Source organism: Eufriesea mexicana, unplaced genomic scaffold, assembly GCF_001483705.2.
Source record: "Eufriesea mexicana isolate 0111107269 unplaced genomic scaffold, ASM148370v2 scaffold395, whole genome shotgun sequence".
In the NCBI taxonomy this organism is placed as follows: Eukaryota; Metazoa; Arthropoda; class Insecta; order Hymenoptera; family Apidae; genus Eufriesea; species Eufriesea mexicana.
The window spans coordinates 688,227-706,928 of NW_016908583.1; the positions used below are offsets into that span (position 1 = coordinate 688,227).

Consider the following 18,702-nt stretch of genomic DNA (forward strand, 5'->3'; position numbering starts at 1 on the left):
TTAATATATTACAGTGTATTTCAATATTGATATATTACATATTATTCAATATTAATACATATTATAATTTTATACAATATATTTTAATATTAATATATATTATTATTTATTACAATATTAATATATTAAAATGTATTTCGAGGTTAATATAAGCGAAAAAAATTCCAAATTTGGACCATCTTAGTTCATCTTATAGTTTATCTTATTGTTAGTCCATTTGCAACCATACAAACAACGGAAATAGAAATTGAATACGTGAGATTAAACGAAGGCCTGTAATGCCTTTCGCGATAATTTCAGAATTGTTAATATATTTATTAGAGATTAAAGGACAATGTATATCGAAATTAACATTACCGAAAATGTTCCAAATTTGGTCCATCTTAGTTCATCTTATAGTTCATCTTATAGTATACCTTATTTCAGTGGTAGCCATACAGACAACAGAATTAAAAATTGGATAGGTCAGATTAAACGAAGGCCAGTAATACCTTCCGCGATAATTTCATAATTATTAATATATTTATTAGGAATTAAAGGACAGTGTATTTCGAAATTAACGTTACCGAAAAAATTCCAAATTTGGCCCATTATAATTCATCTTAGTTCATCTTATAATTCGTGTTAGTTCATTGCCAACTACACAAACGACAGAGTAGGATAGGTCAGATGAACCACAAACCTGTAATGCCTTCGACGATAATTTCTTTCGGAAACAACAAACGAAAGAAACGAGTAAACGATCCGCAGGGCACCAGGGATTTTTTCGTCTCCCTGAAGAAGTGGAAACGATCCAGGGAATGCCTCGACTGTTTGCTCCCGTGCTCTAGAGGTCATTTCTCGTGTTTACACACGAACAGATCAGCGTTTTCGGAGAAAGCCTGTCGATCATGCTCCGAGGAGAGATAATGGCGCGTGTGTTTCGAAATCGTTCGACGTTGCCATACCAAGCTGATCGAAGGAGCCCGAAGAATCGTGTAATTATAAGGTCATCAGAGTGAAATTCCTTCATCTTACTTCCTATTACTCGTCTTTTGTTTAATCGATTTTTCTTCTCTTCCTTTTCCATCGATTTACACCAAATTTAGCCCTACTTTACGTATTAAAAATAATTTTAATTCGTCCCTGTTCGCTGTCAAAGTTACGTCCCTTCGACACTTGGAGGTTAGGTTAGCATCGGACGCGAGTGGTGGAAAAAATGGTAAATTCGACGACTACGCGTGTTTCGTAATAACGATAATGATGTTGATCCCGCAGAGATATCGAGATGATCGAAATATCGATCACCCAGGTGACGGAATTAAATCTCGCTAATCAGGCCCGTTTATGGTTATAAATAATTCTCTTGATTACTCGGCCGGAGAAGCGGAAAGAGATGTGACAGCGAGTGATAACTCGCGATACTCGGAGATATCGATCTTCCTCGTCGCGAAGCTAAGTCTTCTATCGAGTTCCCTGGTAATACATCCGTGGAAACTTTGGACCCGGCAGAATTAGAATCTAATCTTCGATATACAAAGTCTGGCTGATAGAACAGTGCTGTTAGCTGGACACGAAAAATCACTATAGCGTGGAGAATTACATCGAGATGAAATTGAATCGAGTATTCTGCGTTATTTGTACCAATGAAATTGGTCACTAGAAAAAACTAGGGACCAGGGTCCTCGTAGTTACTGTTCAGCTAGTGAATAAGATAGTAGAAAAGGATTCAGATTTTATCTGCAAATTTGGGATCCGAATACAATATAGGAATTCTCGGATTCAATAAATCCCCACAACCAGATATTTAATGATATCTCTGTTAAATAACCAGACGCCGGGAATCTTCCCTAGATTTGAAATAACCCTCAACATGAATAAATTAATCGAAAGAATTCATAATCAAGTTCCATAATCGGATCTAAATGTTTGAAATTCGAATATTACGCGATGTAGGAATATCGAGATAAAAATCCCCTAGAAAGTATCTATATATGTATCTTTAATGAATAACTAGATTACCTTGGTTACCTTAAATCAGGCAGCGGTGCATAGGTTACCAGTGGAGGTAATTAAAAATTCCCTGGAATAATATCCTCCGTCTACCGCGCGAAATAATTCCCTAGAAATTTCTCCCTACGCTTAAACTCGGAATATCGAATCGTTCGTGCATCTCTCTCGCCCGTACGATCGTTCTGTCCTCGTCTGTCACGTGCCACCGGAAAGAGCTGAAAGAAAGAAAAATAAAAAAGCGAGGAACGAGAGCATGTGTCACCCAGGACACGGTGAGGGTGGCAGGGTGTTACGGCTGGGTAAGTCCAAGGTTGTCAGGGCTACGACTCTCGAAACACACTAACCGACCGCCATCTTTGCTTCTCCTGCGTGGTGCTGCGTGGGTGTATCCGAGCGTGGAGAGAGCGAGGGTGGGGGAAGGGAGAGCGAGAGGAGAGATAGGGAAACTGGACGACAACGACGACGACGAGCACACTCGGTCGAAGAAACGAGAGGAGCGTCGCGGGGAGGGGGGTAGGGGAAGATGAAAGCGCCGACCGCGGAGAAGGTGGAAATGCAGAACGACGCATGGAGAAAAAGAAAAATTTATGCACCGTGTTTACTTCGCTCATGCTCTCGGACATCGTTTCCCTCGGCGAAGTTCGTGGGAATTTTTTCACCATCGACCCAGCATCACGTGACAACCGTAGCATCGATTTTCTCCGATTTTTATCGCCCCGTGTCGGCCAGAGTTTTGAGGTTAGGTTTCATTTGCGTATCCAGGAAATTGAAACAGACAGACAGCGCACAAAGGCACTCGATTAAATCGTTATAAACATTCCGACTACGTTTCCTGCGCGATATTAGCACTTTGCACCGCCTGTCATTCCAAGATGTAAGGTTAGGTTCCATTTGCATATCCAGGAAATCGAAATCGACAGCGAGTATGTAAAGGAACATAATTGAATCGTTATGAACCTCCTAACAATCTTTGCCACGAGATATTAATACTTCGTACTACGTGTCATTCGAAGATTTAAGGTTAGGTTCCATTTTCATGTCCAGGAAGTTAAAACTGATACAGAAACGCATCATTATTCTTCTACATTAACCCCCTGAGCAGTGCACAAATATTTCTATTTCATAACCTAGAATTAACGATAGTTTTAAATTCAGAACTTTCTTTTCGAAAAAAAAAAACATATCTGAAACAGCTCTGATCCCGTTCTTATTTTTATCAATGAAAACGAATGGAAACAATAGCGAATTCAACGTAAAGAAAGCTTCGAATTATTTCTCTGCGGCGAAAATATCTTCCGAGTGTTCGAACGCGTTGTATATCACAAAGTACAACGCTTGACAGGGGGATAGAAAGAGAGGAAACGAGAGCGGACAAATCTAGTGGCGGCTGGAGAGAAAGAGACGGAGAATCGGACAGAAAAGGTGGTAGCACGGTGGCCGGGGTGGGGGGAAGCTAGCGTAGCGGCGGAGAGGGAAACGAGATAAAAGCTCGGACAGATGAGAGGCAGCCAATGGCGGGCATCTCCCCCACCACTGGTTCAGCGCAGCATCCTATGATTCGTAGGAGGCGCCGGTTGGCGGAAGTGCGCATGTACGCCCTCGATGGACTGACACTGCTCCCTTTTCCGCGACTCCCTGCGACACCGACTCTCTCACAGGGGTGCATTGCGGATACAGGGCGTGGCGCTTGGCCCTTCACTGTGTCTCGCCCTTTCCAGAGCCTGCTTCGTTCAATGGAAAATTCGAAATTTTCACTTGGAAATTTTACCGATGTTTTTCTTTTAAATTTCCTATTTTATTTTGTCTCGGTAAAATATAAAAATAATAAAATTTTTTATTTTTGATAAAAATCGAGTAATCGAGTGACCAAAGAGTTCTATGTGAATTTGGACTTCATGTTGTGTTTCATTCGAGTTTTCTTAATATTTATACTATAAATTATAACACGTCGTGTTTTAATTTAATTTAAGAGAAATGGATACGTGAACATAGGTAGATTATTGATTAAAAAAATATAATTACCTAAATTTTGGGCAGCGTTTTCAAGTATATTCATGACCGTGATCCAATTGGTGTAAAATGGTCGACTTGGATAGAATTTTTAATCGGAAATTTAAAAATGGTGATTTGGACTATATTAATAATCGTTGAAGAAATTAATTGTTATTTAGGTTCTTATTTCGAGATTGAAAATTCGTTGGTATAGTTAATGGAGTTTTTTAAGAAGTATCAAGAAGATTCAGATGTTTCTTATTCCAATAATAATTTATTAAATACCCAATTTTATTTACTGCATTTTATATTTGCACAATAATTGCCAGGAGTTGCAGTTCGATTTTGCTTAATTTTTATACACAATTTGCAATACTTCCGATCGATACATGACACGCGTTATCGAAGATAAGACAGTTTTCGTGACTTAGAGCCGATCATCGCACAAAATCCTCAACCGAATGTGTTTAAATATTTCGTCAAACCGGTAACGTTCGGAAATCGATTCAATAACATCGTTTCTTAATCTGTCAGCAATTTTTGATCCAGTTTCGATCTCTTACTCATTAAATATTCAATGCGATTAACTTTCCGTGAAAAATATTCCTCTCGAAAACGATACAAAAATTCCTCTCTCACAACCTTGTCAAACTCTTCTGAAACAAATTTACTTAAGGAACCAAAAAAGGAAAAAAAAAAAACGGAAAAAGAAAAAGAAAGTTAAAACGATCTATATTCCACACACTTCTTAATCAAAAACCACGAAATAAATCTCTAAAGAAGATTTCTTACTAAGAAGAAAATTTCTGTTTGTCAATTCCCAAAATTCTCCAAACCGAATTTACCTACTGAAGAAATTAAGAAAAGAAATTTAAAATAAAGAAAATATCCAAGATTCTCCAAACCGAATTTACCTATGAAATAAATTATAAAGAGAGATTTAAAATAAAGAAAATTATCTATAATTTGTTCCCTTGTTAAAAGAAAATTTCTATTTGTCAATTCTCAAAATTTTTCAAACCGAATTTACCTATTAAATAAATTAAAAAAGAGAGATTTAAAATAAAAAAAAAATATCTAAAATTCTCCAAACCGAATTTACCTACGGAATAGATTGAAAAAAGAAATTTAAAATAAAGAAAATATCAAAAATTCTCCAAACCGAGTTTACCTACTGAGTAAATTAAAGAAAAAGATTTAAAATAAAGAAAATTATATATAATTTGTTTGCTTTTCTTTTATATGTGAAATTTTATGTAAATGGACTACGGTCTGTTTATGAATCACAATAATAATAATAATAATAATAATAATAATGAAATAAGAAAATGATCTACGTTCGTGGAAAAGGAGGATGATTCAAAAGAATCGTGGAGAATAACGGAATCTCGAATCGAAGAGACTTTACAGAAGTCCTGTTCGACATAATTGTAGAAGCGTTGTCATCGTTTCTAACCACGACGACGTTTCTCTGAACTCTCTGCTGAATCAACAATGAGAACGTAATCGAAAAAATATTGTCATTCATCGAAGCGCATCGGCTGAAGAAGAAACCATATCGATTTTCCTCTTCGAATTCGAAAAATCGTTTCAACGCCTCCATCTCTGTCACTCTCCCGATCTTCCTCTTTCGTTTCAATAGAGAAAGATCGGTATGGGTATTAAAGGGATATTTTCTCGATTTTGTTATATCGATATTGTTTCAGGTAGTTCGATATTTGTCGATATAGATGATATAGATGATAGTCGAAAGTGTCACGTGGATGGTTTCGATGGATACTTAGCTGGGAGTCGATCGGCAGAGAGGAAAATAGAAATCGGTTTTCTTGGTTCACGGAGCCCCGTAACCATTGGTCTCCGGCGATCGGTGATCGTTAGAAATGGAAAGCAGCTGGATTTCCACTTGTCAAGACACAGGGATCTGTTCCGAATTTCACTAGAGTCTCGATCCTCGATTTCATATGGCGACCGATATTCCGACGACATTTTGCCTCTTTCGCGCCGTAATTCGAAGTTTTAATAGCATAGAGTGGTCCCTAATTTTGATAACAGATGTCGCTTGCGTCGAATTTTTAATAATTTTTAGTTGACATTATAAATATTTAATAGTTTGAATTTTCAGTTAAGGAGCGCCATGATTCCAATTTTTAATAGCATAGAGCGGTCCTTAATTTTGATAACAGATGTCGCTTGCGTCGAATTTTTAATAATTTTTAGTTGACATTATAAATATTTAATAGTTTAAATTTCCATTTGAAGAGCGCCATGATTCCAATTTTTAATAGCATAGAGTTGCCTTAAGTTTGGATAAATGATGTCAGTTATGTCGAATTTTGAATAATTCTTAGTTAATGTATTTAATAATTTGGATTTCCATTTAGAGAACGCCATGATTCGAATTTTTAATAGCATAGAATAGTCCTTAATTTGGATAACAGATATCGCTGGTGTCGAATTTCTGATAATTTTGAGCTGATGCAATTAATAATTCGAATTTTCATTTAAAGATCACAGTTTTGAGTAAATTTCACGGTGTACGCAAAGGTCAAGATATCGTCTATACTTTAAATCTACATAAAAATTCTTATAATTTTTATAATTTTGGGTACTTCGATAAATTTATCTAATACGCCATCGAAATTTGAAATTTCAAATTCCGGGCTGAATTCGCATAAAATTGGGGACCCGGTTAAACTCGGAATTCCGAATTCTGTGATTCAAAACTTCAACATGGAAGATTCAGGATCTCTGCAATTTCATTGATCGCGAATTCTCAGGGGATTTTCGCATTCGATCGATTGGATGCGAGATGCCAATACTTCGGAACGCCATCTAAGATAATATACATTGAAAACAAAATTTCTCGAAATCGAGATAAGCGGTTAGTCACGTTCGCGAGGTGATAAGTAGTTTTTTTTATCTAGCTGCTAGATAAATGTTTATTTACCGTGCACTGTGAAATTATCAGTTGGGGGACATTTGCCAACTTCTCAGTACCCTTTCAAGAGTCTTGTGCATCTAGCGCCGGGAGATAATCTTGAACTTGAAGCAACGATTTCCACGATGTTGAAATTTCTTCGGGTATTTTTCCAAAAACCTTGTGGAATTTTCTCACTCGTTAACCAACCTCCGTTTCACAGTCCTGAACGCTGATAAAAGGCACGTTAAACGGGAAACGTTCACATAGTAAAATTGAAAACAACAAACAATGGAAGAACTATAAAAATCCTCAATGGGGAATTAACAAAAGGAAATAAATTATAATTAAAAAGAAAAACAGGAAAAAGATACTTTCGTCTATGTACTGTTGGTAATTTATTTCCATAAGTTAACAGTGAATTTTTATTTAAATATTGAAAATTTAATTTTAATATTTCATTACAAATTCAAAAAGAATCCTGACTCAAATTTTTATTCGAATTATCATACACATACGTTTAAACTAATATAAATCGTACTCACATTCTCGTACATGCATGTTCAAACGAATTTAAATCGTATTTAAATTCAGGAATTCGAAATCGAATTTGGATATCCGAATTTGAATCTAAAAACTCGAATTCTCATATATATATGTTCATACGAATTCAAATTGTATTCGAATTCACGCATTCGAAATCGAATTTGGATATCCAAATTTGAATTCGAAAACTCGAATTCTCATACACGCATGTTTAAACGAATTTAAATCGTATTCGAATTCAGGTATTCGAAATCGAATTTGGATTTCCAAATTTAAATCCGAAAACTGGAGTTCTGCAATTAACTCTAAACTAATTAAATCCTCGCACGTAGCAAAAATAAAAATTCCGATATCGAAAAGAAAATCGGAATATTGGAATAGAGAGATGGAAAAAACCGCGTAGATGAAAATTCCGCTGACGACATTGGCGTGGAATGATCGGATAGAAATTCGCGGCTGGTTTGGAAAGAAAATCGAAGCCGTGGAATCAGCAGATGAGCAAGAAAATCGTCGGCCATCGACCCTCCGACTCTTCCACTCGGTTTCGTCGAGTTGCCGCGAATAAAAAGTCCCACGTGACTCGTCCGTGTCACGAAGCGAAAAACGAGTCGAGAAGGTCGGTGCGGTCGCGGACGTAGATCATTCGTGTCGAATTTATTCGCGCGCTTAAGCGCGAACCGGCCCGCTAAACGCGGACGCAAACCGCAAGCTAAGTCGGAGTTAAACGGCCGAAAACCCGTTTCGTCCGCGTGATTTACGCGCATGAATCGAGTCACCTGGTCGGCAGAGGCCGCGTTTGTCAGCAGCCTGCCACGCGTGAGACCGGCTTTAATCGCACCTGTTCCTCTCGTCCCTACCACGACCTGTCTCTCATGCCACCAATTTGACCCATTCATTTCTATCGCTAATATAATCTTGGTTATATCCCAAGGGATCACATTCGAATACGTGAAAGTTATATTTCGCTTCATCCAACCATTTCGGTAATTCAATATAAATTTTCTCTTCCATATAAATATGGACGCGTGCGAGAATTTTTGAGGTTAGGAAATTAAAGGGAATTGAAGAATGTTTGGATAAATATTATATACATGGTTGTTGAATTATATATATCGAAAGTATGGTTTCATATATTGTTAAATACAAATTTTGTTCGGACATTAATACGCGTAAACGTTCTCGTTTTGAGGTTAGATCGAGATTGTAATCGGAGATTGAAGAATATTCAAATAAAATGAAATGTAGTTTAGTCGAATTCTCGTGTAAAATGTATATCTCGATGCATAATTATATGCAAATTTTGTTGGAATGTAGATATATGTGAGAGTACTCGTTTTGAGGTTAGATCGAGTTTGTAATTGAAGGTTGACGAATATTCGGATAAAATGGAATGTAATTTAGTCAAATTCTCGTGTAAAATATATATTTCGATGCATAATTATATGCAAATTTTGTTAGAATACATATATATATGAAAGTATGTACTTTTTTGAGGTTAGATCGGGTTTGTAATTGGAGATTGAAAAATATTCGAATAAAATGGCGTGTAATTGATTTTAATATACCTATATAAAACGTAAGTTTCGATGGATAATTGAATACGAATTTTATTGGAATGAAGATATATGTGAAAGTATTCGGTTTGAGGTTAGATGGAGTTTGTAATTGGAGGTTGAAAAACATTTGCATAAAAAGGAATGTAATTGATTCGAACTCTCATGTACAATAAAATACATATTTCGATGTATAATTATATGCAAATTTTTTTAGTATATAGATATACGTGAAAGTGTCCGTTTTGAGGTTAGATCGAGTTTCTAATTGGGAGAATGTTCAAATAAGAATCGAGTATAATTGAACGTGATCGATTAGAGCATATAAAGCATACATTTCGATAAATAATTGGATAGAAATTTTATTCGGATATATATATAGTAAATAATTGGATAGAAATTTTATTCGGATAAATAGATATATAACTGAGTATTTATTTTGAGGTTAGACCAAGTTTCTAATTAGACAGAAATTGAGTATGGATATTAATTGAGTATGGTGATCGATTAGAATATATAAAATATACATTTAGATAAATAATTGGATAGAAATTTTATTTGGATATAGATATATAACAAAGTATTCGTTTTGAAGTTAGACGAAGTTTCTAATTAGACAAAAATTGAGTATGAATATTTTAGTTTATAATTCCATACAAATTCTGTCTTTAATACAGATAATGTATTATATTACATGTATAAAAGGTTATTCGTTTTGAGGTTAGGTCGATTTTGCGATTCGAAATCGGAGAACGTTGCGATAAAAGGAGTGGAATTTGTTTAATCGATGTCTTACGATCTTTAATTCGAATGTTTTCCAATTTTTTGATTTTTTCGTCGTTTTTTCCTTAGTATCTCTGATTTTTATCTTATCGGAATCTTTCTCGCGAATTTCTACTGTTCCTTGAATTTCAATTCTCCCACATTTCTCTCGGTATGTATCTCTTATCTCTTCACGATCTTCCTTCTTTATCCTCGATTATCTCTTCATCCCTAATTTCTCCCTTCTCCCTCGATTTTTATCTGCAGTCATCCATCTTGATCCTACGATTAAGAATATATTTATTCACAATCGCAGGAGTATCCTAGGTCTCATAAATTCCATTTCGAAACTTCGCAAATTGCGTTTGTATAAATTAAAAATTCCATTTTAAATGTTATTTCATTTTCCCCCACTTTGCAAAATTTAAAAATACAGTTTCACGTTATTATAAACTAAAAATATTTAATACAAAAAGGAATTTGGGAAAGGGAATTTCTGTCGGATATATTCGTCGAAATTCGTAATTTTCGACAGACGAGTAACTCGTAAATTGTATTTATTAATAAAAATGTTAATAAAAATTCGCGGAAGACGCAGTTACGAGATGATCCTCGGCCAAAGTCCTCTCGACGAATCTCGATTTCAAAGTCGACCAGTGGATCGTTGATAAGCGAGATGTTTTGTCTGCTTCCTGCTGCGACTCGATAATGCGGATCGACGCTGCGCAACTCTGTCAATATGCCGTTTAATCTGGCTTCTTGTCGGATGAAAAGAACTCTCGAGGGAGATAAAGGCGAACGCACAAGATCACGTACGTTTGCGTTGCCAGGATTTTTTCTCCAACCTCTCCAACGCGATGTTTGATCGTGTCTCATCCGTGTGTCAGAGCGTCATGGAGGAGTTTCATTTTTCCTCGATCGCAATCGCAACGTGGCTGTTCGATCCTCACACCTGCAACATTCTGCTCTTCCGTTATCGTCGTTCGATACTGGTAGACCTATTTTTATCTCCTCTTCCCTCCCTCCATTATTTTTCTATAATTTGTTTCAAAATTATTCGCGGCCATTTTGAATGACCGGTGAATAATTTTTGTACTTTGTACTGAAACTGCTTTGTCTTTTGGTACCAAAGGAAAACTGTCTTTGATATGTTAAATATGTTGACAGGTTGAGTAGAATTACACGACTATACCGAAGATAAATAAGATAGAAAATTATATAGGGTGTTCCAAAATTCACGCAAGAAATAATTTTGATAGGAAACACAGATTTTTAATTAAGAATTGTAAATACTGCTGAACAATGAAGTTACGTTCTTTCGTGTAGCATTTAGTTTCTAGTAATCCCTGAACTGTCAACTGTCAAGCTGTTATTTTTCTTTTCTTTGACAACACTTTACCGCATAAATGGCGCAAAATTCAAATCTTGCGTGAAGTTGCTTTCTTTCGTGTAGTTTCGTGTCCATTTTTGATAACCCTGAACTGTCAACTGTCACGCTGTTATTTTTCCTTCGTTGACAATAGTTTGCCTCACAAATGGCGCAAAATTTAAATCTTCCACAAAGTTGCGTTCTTTCCTGTAGCGTTCCATTTTTGACAACCCTAAACTGTCAATTGTCACGCTATTATTTTTCTTTTCGTTGACAACACTTTGCCTCACAAATGGCGCGAAATTCAAATCTTGCGCGAATTTTGGGACTCGGTAAGACCTCTTTTATTCTAAGGAAAATGGCTACTGTTGGATTAAACGTATTTTTATTCTAAAGAAAATGGCTAAGATTTTATACTGACATTATTGAAATTAGTTTCTCATCGATATAGAGTATTTTTTATAATTATATAAGGTACATAGGAATTGTTTCTAATAATCGAGCTTAGAGTGTAGACGTGTCCGATGATCTGTGGTAGATTAGAATGGAAAAGGAAAAGCTGATGACAGAGTCATCAACTAGAGGTCAGAGTACGTTCGGACCAATTGTTTTCATAATTCGTCGAACAGTAAGCGTTTCATTGAGAAACAATCTGATTTCACTATTAAATCATCCGGTATTCTAACCGTTTCAATAGCACGATATACAATACAATTTCTAGTTACATTACCTAATATAACGAAACTTTCTAACGCTTCAGAGAACATCACAGTGCGATAAGTTTAATACAGAGAAACCTCAGAACATTATAACACTTCGGGCCCGTAATTAAATTACCTATGAGTTTCGAGGGATGGATAATTAATCTCGAAACACTCTACGATGAATAAATTATCCTAGATTCGACAATATTTCAGAAATATAATCTTTACACCAGATAACAAATATATCCATAATTTCAAAGTTACAGTAATACATACAACAATATTTATTATATATACATATTTATTATATTTATACTACATATACATATTTATATATTTATACATTGTATATATTTATATAAATTTACAATATTTATTATATATACATATATTTAATTATATTACATTACATATATGACATGTATTACAAAGTTAATCTGAGAGAAATCTCCAAGATTATGAAAATCCAGATAACATGGAGCAAGTTTCTGCCAAATTTCGAAATAAATGTACATTCTGTAGAATTTTATAAATAATTAAAAAATTCGGATTCGATGTGAAACGAAGTCGGAAAGTAATGCAGAAAATAACGATATTTATCGCATAATCGCTTCGAATCGACCTATTTTCGTCCCGGTATCGTTCTCGGAAGCGTGCTCCAGCAGTAGCCTCCAGGATCGAAAAGACGTAAATAAGGACGACTGCGGTTCGAGTCGCTGATAAGTGTCATTGTCCCAGCCCCGACGCGTTCTTTGCGGTCGTCTATCAGCTTCCGGAAGACGCTCGGGTCCGCGCGGATTTCTGTGACACGATGGTATCGCGTGGTCGCTGGCAGTTGAAAAAATTTACAAACAATAAGCCATTATCGATCGAAGAGAAATCGTCTGGCTGACTAGCTGCTGTCGCGTATCGCGCGTTTCCAAGTACACCGTGATAGATCCGACCCGGAGAGAACGGTATAAAATTACGCTGGAAAGTAGGATTCCCTGGAGAATTTCTGGAAAAACGCCATTTTCTTTAAACACCAGGCGAATATCGAGTGAACGAAATTATCCTCAGATTCTACATACGATTCCTCTTTCTGTTGCAGTTACTGTTAAGAGTGGCCCCGATCAGGGACACGAGAACGAAGCACAAGCTGATGCTGCATCGTCACCATCGAGTGTAAGTTGGAAATTCTATTGAACGACTCATCCGAATATTTGATAACGCGTCCAATACGGACACTCGAAGTCCTCTTTCATCGTTGATACGTGTCTTGACATCTTGCGATAGTCTAGCTCGTCGTGATCTACACTAAACACGTGTACAAGATTATGCTTGACATATTTGAGAATTTCGCGTTGCGTGATTTTGATGCTCTTCGAATGATGCATTATGCTCTGTGAAAATTGGTTGTAGCGTTAATATCGATGTCTCTGGGTTAATAATAATAATAAATCGATAGCTAACATTGCTATTATACCTTTGTATCACGTCGAACCTGACTTATGTCCTCTAGGATGCTATTTAACGGTGTGAATCTCTTCTCCAGGTCGAGTTACCAGAAAGCGCGCATCCCTGTCCAGCCTGTCCCACCGTGTTGCCTACCTCCAGGGAGCTGACGAACCACCTTCGTGGCCACAACTCGCCTCGCAGCACAGACTGCAGCGGTGAGGATGACTACAGCTGCGGAGTGTGCAACAAGGTGCTCAGCTCGGCGAGCTCTCTGGACAGGCATGTGCTGGTGCACTCGGGAGAGCGTCCGTTCAAGTGCAAGTATTGCGAAATGGCGTTCACCACGAATGGAAACATGAACAGGCACCTGAGAACGGCGCACAGAGGCGCCTCGCCTCATAGCTGCACGGACTCCGAGGGCAGCAGCGACTCGGAGAAACCGTCCAAGAGGCGCCACCTCGAGGAGTACAACAACAACGAAATCACCAAGAGGAACTCGCCGGACTTCATGGAGAGACGGGATGAAAAGTCGCCGACGTTATCTGGGAAGAGAAAATGTTCGGATTACTTGAGCGATAACGAGGGTCAGAAAAGGCACAAGATTCTCTTGAACAGCTCGAGGACCGAGATGAAATCGAGACCGGATGACAGCCAGAACGTGTACAATTGCCCGGTATGCGGTAGACAGGACTTCGCCACTAGCGCCCTCTTGGAGGCCCACTTGGAACGAAGTCACCCGGAATTCCCGGCTAAGTGCGATACCTGTAACTTGTCCTTCAAGAATCACAGAGTACTGAATCTGCATCGGTTCATGATCCACTTCGCTGAGCATTCCATAGGGAACACCGCGAGGAACTTGAGAAATTCGGTAGTGGGTTTCAATGACTTGACGTTCGTTGATTTCTCGTCGGATAAGTTCCCGGCGATAGCCAGGGCTGTTTGCGAGCAGTCTCTGCACCGACCTGCCTCCGGGGAAGTGGCCAAGTTCCAGTGCTCCAAGTGTCTGCGGGCATTCCCGTGTAGATCCGCGTTGGATGCCCACGAGACAGACTGTGGCACGATAAATTCTCAGATCAGGACGACGGACGACAGTCAGTCACGGAGAGACGACTTCTTCGCTGGTCTGGATCTTCAGAACAAGGCTGCTCTGACGGAAGCCAAAGAGGGGAAAGACCTGGCTGACATACAGAGTATCATATCTGTCACCTCTGGCCCTATTCTTCAGAATTTCCCTCGATCAGACGCTAGCACACCTGAAAATAACATCAAATTCAATCCCAGTGTGAGTTCCTCTGGCTCCTCGGGCACCTATTCGTCAGAGTACCACGAGGAGGAAGCTCAAGATGCGTTCGCCGCTGAGTTCAGGAAGATGAAGCTGAAGGGAGAGTTCCCCTGTAGACTCTGCTCTGCGATATTTCCCAACCTGAGAGCGTTGAAGGGTCACAACAGGGCACACATGGGTGTAGGGCCTGGCGTGCCTTATCCCTGCAACATGTGTCCCTACACCAGCACTGATAAGGCGACCTTGGTTAGACACCTGAGATCCCACAATGGTGACAGACCTTACGAGTGTTCGCTCTGCAATTATGCCTTCACCACTAAGGCAAATTGTGAGCGCCATGTGAGGAATCGACACGGGAAATTGACCAGGGAGGACATCAAGAGCGTTCTGATCTATCATCCAAACGAGGACTCCACGAATGAGAATGTGGAAAGAAGTTCTCCCAGAGTTTTGAAGGACGAAGTGAGGAAGAGTCTCGTTTATCCATCTGAACGCGATGATCTGCAGCATCAGACACAGATGCACTATCCCCCGGTGCCCATGGAGGTTAGGGGAGAGATCAGGATAATAGAGGAGGCGAAGCTGCACAATTCCACGATGTCGATGCACAACTCGAACCACTTCGAGAAGAACGACACGTTTTCGAGGCCAGGCCAGCCCATGGAGCTGATCCAACGGAACGCTGAGGAGGGTAAGCCCGGTCAAGACGCCAAGTCGGACTACTCGAAGCTAGACGATGATTTGGAGTCGAGGTCGTCGGAAGGCAGCGTGTCTCTAGTCAGTGATACCAAATCAGAATCGCACCAAAGAATACAAGCTAGTCCGATGAACTTGAAGAAGGGTCTGAACCTGCCCGAGAATGCCGGCGAAGATGGACCGTTGGATCTCTCTATGGATGTGCTGGACCTCAGCAAAAAGTCGAAAGGGAAGGAAGACAGCGACTTTTCTGCGTCTCACGAACAGTTCGGCAAAAATCAGAAAGACTTGTACAATGCTACCAGTCAGTTACTGTTGACCGAGGCCCTGTTGAAAGCTGGCCAGGGTAGTTCCCAACCTACCTCTCTGGAAGCACTGTACGCTAATGCCATCTATAGGAATTTCAGCACGTTTCCAGCTGGCGTAGGAGGAATTTTGCCACCGTACGTGTTCAATCCTCACGTCTTTGGACAAGACTTCTCTATGAAAGACAGACTGCAAAAGGAATTGGTCAGAGGTCTTCAGTTGACCAGTGGTGGCACTTTAGTGGAGTCATCTATCGGTGGAGCGGCGTTCACTGCTTTTTCCCAAGGCAGAGACATGAATTCTCAGTCCACGACCGAGCAAAACGAATATGCCAAACTGATATCGGCCAAGATGGCGAACAAAGGCCTGTCAAACCGCGACAAACCGGATAACTTACCCTCCTCGAATTCTGTAAAAATGGTAATCAAAAATGGAGTGCTGATGCCCAAGCAGAAGCAACGGCGATACAGAACCGAGAGACCGTTCACCTGTGAGCATTGCTCTGCGAGATTTACCTTGAGGAGCAACATGGAGAGACACATCAAGCAGCAGCATCCTCAACACTGGAGCCAGAGGCCCAGAGGAGGACACTCGACCAGGGGAAGACCGCCTTCCAGCCACCCCACGTTGTTACAGAATCTTGGACAGCCTGCTTCTCAAGTCACCCAGTCATACACCAACATCCTGCCAAAAGTTGAACAGCCAGTGAACTCGGAACTAACGAAGCACTCTATCTCTGACCAAGTGAAGTATGCTATTCTGGCGCAGCAGCTCAAGGCGAACAAAGTGGAAGAAAATGATTCTGAAGAAGAACTAGTGATAGACGAGGACCCACAAGAAAAAGAGAGTCAGGAATCTCAGAATCAGAAGGAGAAAAGTCTATTAAGGGGACAGTTGGAGGGTACAGAATCTACCAAAGAAGCAGCGGTGAAGGAGGAAGCGAAAGAACCGCCGAAAGAAGTCTCACAGGAGACAAATGCCGAGTCTGAAAAAAAGGAAGATACTGATACCGAAGAAACGAAGTCGACTGAGTCGGAGAAGCCCACTGAAACGGAAAAGACAACGGATGAAAGCCCCAGCAGAGTGTTCAAGACAGAGCCGGTTGAAGTGAAGAGCGAGAAAATGGAAGATGGAACAACTGACCTGGCCAGCGTGTCGGAACTATTGGACAACGCTTCTCAACAGTACCAGCAGTTTCAACCGCAATACCTGAGTGACGAGGAAGGTTTAGTGGCGTCCAACAGTGACTGCAATAACTCCGGCAGCGACGAGAAATCCGACTCTGTAAATTCGTCAAACTCGGTAAACACCTCTGCGAAAAAAAAGAAGAAAAAGAAGAAGAAGAAGAAGAAGAAGTCTGCCTACTCGATGGCACCCAATCGAGTCATCTGTCCGTACTGTGAGCGGCCATTTCCTTGGACCTCGTCTCTCAGAAGACATATCCTCACACACACAGGACAGAAACCTTACCAGTGCGTCCATTGCTCGTTGCTGTTCACCACCAAGTCCAACTGCGACCGTCACTTGCTGAGGAAGCACAAAGCAAACCCCAACAAGATGCGTCGGGTGAGGAACTCCTCTTCTCCCGATTCCCAGGCAGTGAGCAACAACAACAACTCGTTTTCCATGAGAAACGTACCTGAAAGACCATACAAATGCAATCAATGTCCTAGCTCGACCTTTTCGACGCTGGGTAATCTGAAGAAGCATCGTTCTACTAAACACGCTCGGAAAATAAAGTCCAGATCGGACACTCCATCCAGCGAGCCCCAGAACAGTCCTCAAGAGTGTTCAAAGCAGAACAACGAACAAAGCGACTACGACAGTCAATCCTCTAGCGTGTCCGAAGGCATGGAAACCTCTTCGATGCCGGGACTTCCCAAGTCAAATTCTAACACTTCACCATCGACCAACGACACGCCCAGATCCAGGAGACCTTCGCCGAGGTCGTCACCTGGACCCAGCGATGTACCCTTCAAGTGCCACCTGTGCGACTGCGGTTTCGCAGAGCGACAGGACTGCTTGGAACACATCAAGGTGAATCACAAGAGGTCCTATGAAATGTTAGTGGCAAAAGGAGCTCTGGATATGGACATTGACACGGTAGAGGACCAACAGCAACCACCGCCACAACATCACGCCAGCGATGGAGAGGAGAAGAGAGGACGTTTTCCAGACTACAGTAACAGAAAGGTAAGGACGTTTGACACTTTTGAGTGACACATATACAGGGTGTAAGTAAGTTATGGATATACTTGGTGGAAGAATGAATTAAGGCTGCTTACGTATCTTCAACCAAGTCTGTCTATGGTTTATTTATGCTCTGTAACACCAAGTCTATTTCAAGTGGTGTTATTTTGTAGCAGATGAGTGATTAACGAAGCGTCCGAGCAGCAACTAAAACAGCCGACATTTCCAGGTGGTCTGCGCCTTCTGCATGAGGCGGTTCTGGTCCGCAGAGGATCTTCGTCGCCACATGAGAACTCACACAGGGGAACGACCGTTCTCCTGCGATATCTGCTGTAGAAGGTTCACTCTGAAGCATAGCATGCTACGACACAGGAAGAAGCACGAGTCCATCGACTCGACCATGTATGTTGGCACCAGTGGCGACGAGGAAAATTCGCCGACACAGCCACCTACAATCACTCCGCGAAGCCAGCAGCAACCACCGATCCTGGTGGCGGCGAACAGCGGAAATTCTCGCATTCAGGACAGAATTTCTTTACCGACTGTTGCTCCAGTCGCGACCGGTGATGCAGCGCCAAGCGGACTGATGAGATTCAATCCGTACGAGAAGTTAACTACTCTTACGGGAAAACTAGCCAGTATTCCGCAAAATGTGAATCCAGACGCGAGCGAGAGCACGGACAACGACTTGATTTCTAACCTCCTGGGAATACGGGACAAGAGTTTCATCGACCGAGTACTTCAAGCGTCCGCCGATGACGCCGCCAAGCTATTGGGAGTGAAACGTAGCCATGAGTGAAGTAGATTCACCTGTTGTTCTTGGACATTTCACGATCGTGCCTTAGGTTCCTCCCCTCTTTGCGTGTATCGAAGCCAATCGGTATAGTCGGTTGAGCTTCGCGTTATAAAGATAGTGTCAGTAGGTATTTGGAAGGAAAGAATTGTGGGCTAGCGTT

At 40.3% G+C, this 18,702-nt stretch overlaps 1 protein-coding gene across 2 annotated transcripts in view; it reads left to right on the forward strand.

The window, feature by feature from the left end:
- The window catches only part of LOC108545358 (ras-responsive element-binding protein 1), a 28,177-nt gene extending 9,475 nt beyond the window's left edge, over nucleotides 1–18,702 (forward strand). Inside the window, exons 2-4 of one of the 2 annotated variants that reach the window (XM_017896920.1) lie at nucleotides 12,926–12,999; nucleotides 13,370–17,749; nucleotides 17,976–18,702. In XM_017896920.1, the coding sequence (XP_017752409.1) occupies nucleotides 12,926–12,999; nucleotides 13,370–17,749; nucleotides 17,976–18,545 (5,024 nt within the window). In that variant the 3' untranslated portion in view covers nucleotides 18,546–18,702. Of the gene's footprint in view, nucleotides 1–12,925; nucleotides 13,000–13,369; nucleotides 17,750–17,919 lie in introns of both variants that reach the window. The other variant, XM_017896921.1, reaches the window with a different exon arrangement.